Source organism: Odocoileus virginianus, unplaced genomic scaffold (genome assembly GCF_023699985.2).
Source record: "Odocoileus virginianus isolate 20LAN1187 ecotype Illinois unplaced genomic scaffold, Ovbor_1.2 Unplaced_Contig_30, whole genome shotgun sequence".
NCBI classification, from domain to species: domain Eukaryota; kingdom Metazoa; phylum Chordata; class Mammalia; order Artiodactyla; family Cervidae; genus Odocoileus; species Odocoileus virginianus.
Window position 1 is genome coordinate 135,808 of NW_027224347.1, and position 7,034 is coordinate 142,841.

The 7,034-nt window shown below is 36.1% G+C and overlaps 1 protein-coding gene across 1 annotated transcript; it reads right to left on the reverse strand.

Moving 5' to 3' along the window:
- Window positions 1–1,786: 1,786 nt before the first annotated feature.
- On the reverse strand, window positions 1,787–2,737 carry LOC110142026 (olfactory receptor 52A1-like). Its single transcript, XM_020901042.2, has one exon. It carries the CDS (start codon window positions 2,735–2,737, stop codon window positions 1,787–1,789), a length of 951 nt encoding a protein of 316 aa, XP_020756701.2.
- Window positions 2,738–7,034: the final 4,297 nt, after the last annotated feature.

Genomic DNA, 7,034 nt, shown 5'->3' on the forward strand with positions numbered 1-7,034 from the left:
TGTATATAGCATGTAGAAATAAGACTTTGTTCTTTCCTTGTGTTAGTGATTTATATTCTCTCTCTGGCTTTTTTTCCTGTAATTTGCTTCATGTTTTATTAATGCATTTTCTATCATAATCATTTCCATCTTTCAACTTATTTATGTTTAATTTGTTCTTGTTTTTCTCACTTTTCAATAACTATATAATGCACATTCATTTCAGAATATACAAAATAGACCTTAAACTGGGCCATAATTCAAGTCTTAACACATTTCACATGTTTACTATTGTAAAGAGCATATTCTCTGAATACAATATATTTAATTAAGACTTAAGAATATTATTCAAGGTTTTAAATATTTGGAAATCATACAGCTCATATCTTCACATGCTAACAAGATTATGCTCAAAATTCTTCAGGCTAGATTTCAGCAGTGAACCAAGAACTTCTGAATGTACAAACTGGACTTAGGAAAGGCAGAGGAACCAGCTACCAAATTGCCAGCATCCGTCATTTCATACAAAAATCAAGGCAATTCAAAAAAAAAAGAGAGAAAAATCTACTTCTGCTTCACTGACTACATTAAAGACTTTGTGTGGATGATAACAAATTGGAAAATTCTTAAAGAGATGGGAATACCAGACCACCTTACCTGTCTTCCGAGAAACTTGTATGCAGAACAAGAGGCAACAGAACCTTGTATGGAACAACAGGCTGGTTCATAATCGGGAAAGAAGTATGTCAAGGCTGTATATTGTCACTGTATATTATATATTGTACATCATAAGAAATGGCAGGCTGGATGACTCACAAAACAAAATCAAGATTGCCAGGAGAACTATCAGTAACCTCAGACATGCAGATGATACCACTTAAATGGCAGGAAGGGAAGCGGAACTAAAGAGACTCTTGAAGGTGAAAGAAGAGAGTGAAAAAACTGGTTTAAAACTCAACATTCAAAAAACTAAAATCATGGCATCCAGTCCCATCACTTCATGGCAAATAGATGGGGAAAAAGTGGAAACAGTGGCAGATTTTATTTTCTTGGACTCCAAAATCACTGTGAGATACAGTCACAAAATTAAAAGATGCTTGCTCCTTGGAAGAAAAGCTATGATGAACCTAGACAGCATATTAAAAAGTAGAGATATCACTTTGCTGACAAAGGTCCAAGTAGTCCAAGCTATTGTTTTTCTAGTATTCATGTACAAATGTGAGAGCTGGACCATAAAGAAGGCTGAGAACTAAAGAATTGATGCTTTCAAACTGTGGTGCTGGAGAAGGCTCTTGAGAGTCCCTTGAACAGCAGGGAGATCAAACCAGTCAATCTTAAAGGAAATTAGCTCTGAATATTTGTTGGAGGACTGGTGCCAAAGCTGAAGCTCCAGTACTTTGGCCACCTGGTGTGAAGAGCTGAAACATTGGAAAAGACCCTGATGCTGGGAAAGATTGAAGGCAGGAGAAGATGGGGATGACAGAGGATGAAATGGCTGGATGGTATTCCAGTACCAAAAGTTTGAAAACTAAAATCAAAGAATGATCTCTGATGAAGATCTAAAATAACTACAAATTAAAAACAAGGAAAGGAACAGGAAAGATATTAGAAGTGAAATATATTAGAGATAGATAATATCAGTGTTAACCTGAACACTTTTCATGTCAACTTAGCTGTCATCTTGGAAATAAATGCTTTGATGATAGAGCATGATGATGTAAAACCCCAATAGTTAGCAAGCAGAGTCTGAACTCTCCCTTTATAGGAAATAAAAATATTCTCTGCATGTTCAGAGACATTTGATAGGTCACTGCTGGGATCCATGATTCAGAAGAAAAATCTGTGCCACACGCTTACGAATTACCTTATTTTTTACCCCATAGACAATAGGGTTCAGTGAAGGTGGTACAAGAAGGTAGATGGTAGACAGAAGAATATGAGTAGAAGGGACAACGCGTCCAAAACGATGGCTGAAGAAGGAGAAGAAGGCAAGAATATAAAACTCAAGGAAAACAAAAATGTGAGCTGTGCATGTGTTGAATGCTTTGAGCCGTGCCTCCTTTTGACGTAGATGTAAAACAGCCTGGAAAATAAGGATATAGGAAATGAGGATGAAAATCATATCAAATCCCAGAATTGTAAAACCTACGAAAAGACCACATGTTTTATTGACATGGATGTCTTCTGCAGCCAGCTTGACTACAGCCATGTGCTCACAGTAAGAGTGAGCAATTACTGTGGAATGGAAAAGGTGCAATCTTTTGATTAGAATGAGTAAGAGACCCACCAACACTGTAGCTCGAATTGCTACTGTCACCATCATGCGACCCAGAATTGAAGGTGTGAGGATGGATGTGTGCCTCAGAGGATCACAGATAGCAATATAGCGGTCAAACGCCATGGCCAACAGAATGCCAGACTCCATGCACTGCAAGGCGTGAATGAAGAACAGCTGGGCTAAGCAGGTGTCAAAGGCCATGGAGTAAGACCTGAACCAGAAGATAGCCAACATCTTGGGAGCAATGGCTGCACAGAGTCCTATGTCAGTGGCTGCCAACACTGCCAGGAAGATGTACATGGGCTCGTGTAGGCTGCGTTCCATAGGGATGATGATCAGTAAAGTGATGTTTCCCAAAAGAGCCACCAGGCACACAGCAAAAAAAGGAAACCCAATCCAGAACTGCATATGTTGTAGTCTGGGAATTCCAATCAAGATTACAGTTCTTGGGTTCAAATATGACATGTTAATGGATGCCATAGAGGTTGGTATTCTGTCTTCTCACCACTGATTATGATACGTGCAGAAGAAAACTTAGATAGGAAGTCAAAATTGTTCAGGCTTCACTTTCATTCAACTTTATCATTCAACCCTACTGAGCATTTATTCAGTGCTTCGGGTAGCAGTTTGGACAGAATTTTTTGAAGTTCTATAATACATGCCAAATGACAGAAGCAAGCAGTCATACAACAACTTTATCAGACAATTTTCAGTATTCTTGATATAGCTCTTAGGTCTTGTGGAAATGAAAATTATGAAATGGAGAGCACCAATCTTTGGCATCTTCCTTGAGTTCTCATCTAGTTTGCCTGAAATGTCAGCATTCAGAGTTCCTTCTTTATCTTCTTCCAAATGCCATCCTATTTTCATAGCAGTTGGTTATTCTTCTGAGTGGCTCGGAGTCCTAGAAGAAATCTTGTTTCTGTTGTCCTGTGAGTGTTAGTACTTAATCCTATGGGAACCTTCAGTATTAGCCACACTGCTTCTGGTCCCAGTGAGCAAGTTGTTTATTCCTAGAGTTGGTTCTCAAATGGAATTTGTCAGAATAGATTTCACCTTTCTTAAATTATCTTATTCAATAAATGTCAAACAAAATGCTGTTTTTTGGGACACTATATGTGACCTGGTACGCAAATTTGAAGAGAGTGGTCTTCTCTCAGTCACAGACAGGTAAAGTTGGTTCTCTAAGTAATTTAAGGCTCATTTATGTTTAGGGTTGATCTGTTGAGCAGAATAGGGAAGAAGTATGGAATAGACAGCCTGTTTTTTTTTTTGTTGTTATTATATTACATAATAGTATTTTTTATTATACATTATATATACTTGCAGGATCTGGCTAGTTTAGACACACTCTGAAGTTAGATTAGCAAAATAATGGTTTGTTCCTGAAGTTCAGGGTCAGTGGATCCTTAGATTTCTTGAGCTCTAAAATCACATATCCTACTTTACATATTAGACTTCCTGGAGTGCTGCAGCCCATGGGGTTGCAAAGAGTTGGACAGGACTGGGTTACTGAACAACAGCAATATATTAATGACTATAAGGGACAAAAATAGTAGGAGATCCTTGATTATGATTCTTTATAGAGCTGGCTGCTGCTAATTGTAACAACATTTATCTTATGAGACCATTGTTGAGAACTTGTATCTCATGACTGATACTTGAAGGAGAGGAAAGGGGATTTGATTTACCTACTGGTTCCCACTTACAGTTTGTGGAAGGATCACCTCCAATTAACACTTTCTGATTAATGGTGTTGATAGTTATTACCTTGGGAATGGGGTTTGAAGGATGGCATAATTTGAAGCTCTATAAGGTTGTGCTTGAATGAATTTATTCAGTCTACCAGGGATTGATCATGTCAGGTCAGTTGGAACAAGAGACATATGAGGGACAGTGGTTCTGGAGGATGCTAAAGAAGCACAAAATATAGTTTTATTTTCTAGGTTTTAAAAAATTCTGAACTTTTAATATATTTGTGGGTTATTTTAGTCTCCAAGCTTAAGTTCTCTGAGTGTCTTAAATTGAGACACTTGACTGCCAAGTATTGGCAGTTTTGTCTTTAAATTTGTATGTGAAAAGATACAGAGAAATCAAGCAGGCATTTGCCTTGAAGGTAAATGTACCTTTACGGGCACCTTTGAGCTTCCCTGGTGCCTCAGACAGTGGTCTGCCTGCAGTGCGGGAGACCCAGGTTCGATCCCTGGGCTGGGAAGATCCCCTGGGGAAGGAAATGGCAACCCACTCCAGTATTCTTGCCTGGGAAATCCCATGGACAGAGGAGCCTGGCAGGCTACAGTCCATGGGGTCGCAAAGAGTCAGACATGACTGACAATTTCACTTTACCTTTACAGAATTTTTTAATCAACTGTATTATAGTAGTGATAATAATAATATTAATAATTGATCATAGTTGTGGTAATTTAATTGTATCTATTATACATATATAAAATTTGAAGTAAAAATCTGATCCATACAATATGTGGTAGGAATTAAATTTACTAATTTAATTGATGAACCAAGCCAAAATCTATGGAAAAAATAGAAAACTCTTTTCTGTATGTGAGACTTTATGTGGAAATTACACATCTTTTCCAGGTATCAAATTTTATGAAATGATATGTTTTTCTGTAATTTTTAAAAAATAAAATGAAATATTTTAAGTGACTATTTTACTGGTGAAAGTATTGTCAGTCATAAATTCACAAGTGTTATTTTATATGGAAAAACTAGTTATTCAGTCTATTCAATAAACTTTCCTTATGCAACAAATATTGAAGAACTTTCTTATTATAAATTAGGCATTAACTATAGTTGCTAGAAAGATAAACATGAACAAAAGAAACCTCAACAATATTATACCAGAATTTTGTAAAGTTGAGCTTTTAAATTTATGTGATTGCCAAGGTAAGATCTTTGGCCCAAAGAAATATTAAAAGTTATGGTACAAATATGATCTTACATACATTTATTTATATTATTTTAAATGTACTAAACACAGAAAAATGCTTATACCATTTTTAAGTTGTATATGGACATATAGCATATTCTAAAACCTGGACATACCTTTATTATTTTTTTTTTTTTTCTGTGTGTGCTTACGTACTCATAAATTACATCGGTGCGACATAATCCTATGGGAGCCTTCAGAATTAGCCACACTGCTTCTGGTCCCAGTAAGTCAATTGTTTATTCCTAGAGTTGGTTCTCAAATGGAATTTGTCAGAATAGATTTCACCTTTCTTAAATTATCATTCAATAAACATCAAAGAAGAAGACTGTGATCACATATCTCCTCATGTGGTTATTTTCCACTACATAGAAGGACAGTTTCATTTGTCAACATTATGAAACTTTGGCTCTGTCATTGTGGATACAGGAAGTTCTGTAAGACTGCTGAGTTTAGATATCCTCTTCAAAACTTTGATCTTCTTGTATATGTGGACATCAATACACTCATATAACGCTGTGACTTCTTCAGAAGAATGCATGTTAAGAATCTTGTGTTTTTTAACAACTCTTGAAGTCTTGAGAAAATTAAAGTGCATAACATGGCCACTGGTCCAGTTCTGAGTTTGCTACAGTTGGTCAGGGAGGTAAACCTAGTTCTGACCCCACAGCCAAGGTTTTAAATAATTCAGACGTGTTGCATGATTAGATTCATATAATGTCTATGAAAGATTTGCCTTGGTACTTTTATGCTTTATGAGATATCTGGGACCAAAAAAAATAATATTATTTATAATATTATTTCCATTTTTTTGAACTTGATTAGAAGAGTTAGCTGAGTCAGTCTTTTTTATGTTAGATCTTTTATTATTTTATTAGACTGTGCTATGTATTGGCTTATTTTATATTTCCCCCCCAAGAATGATTTTCTTGAAAAATTATTTTTACCTATACTCGCCATGTATTTTGCTCTAATTTTGTTTTCTGTGTTATCAGAAGTTTTTATAGAACCTACATAGCTGAGAGCTGAGTTTATAGGGCAGTGCTGTGGTACATTTTCAGTACTTTTCTACTGAATAAGACTCTATCATTTATTACTGTAGTCAGTGACTGACTACAGAGTAAGAAATATACTAGAATATACTTTGTCATCCAAGACCTCATTCTTGGTCAGTAGTCTGTAGAGCAGAGTCATGAGGGACGCATAGAATTCCCTTATGAAAATCAATTCAAGCCTTCTCCTTTACCTGTGAACAAAAATTCTCGTTAAGGCTCACTTAGATTCCTTGGTCAATATATAACCTATCTCCAGTAGGAATGGAAACAAAAGAATCACTCCCATGCCTACCCCCAGCAAATAAGTTTGAAACTTCTGGCCCACAATCTCCTAAGGGAAAACTCTGAAAATAAACTCATGTCTCCACTGGCCATGGGTTTTAGGACTATAATCTCAAAGTCTTCTTGGAAGGGGTTGGAATCCTGCTCCAGAAAGGAGGAAGTAGAAGAGAAGCAGACACAAGAGAAACACTCCTGCTCCTGTATGCACTTCCAGGGTTCTTAGAGGTTTTAAAGTATTTTTCTGTTTCATAACATTTTTACAACATCCTATCAATATTAACACACTTCTTGGATTTCCTACTTCTTGCTATTTCACACTGCAATAGCATGTTTCTGTAAATGGTATTTCTTTATTGTGGGTGCTCCATGCCAACTAAATAAATTTGTTAAACTTGTCTTTTCATAAATTTGTGTTTTCAGGTTTTTCATTTATTATTGTAAAATAGATATAGCATAAAATTTACTATGTTAACCATTTTTTAATGTACAC

Coding starts and splice junctions, on each gene's coding strand:
- LOC110142026 (XM_020901042.2), bottom strand. CDS start 2,737: ATGGCATCCATTAACATGTCATATTTGAACCCAAGAACTGTAATCTTG.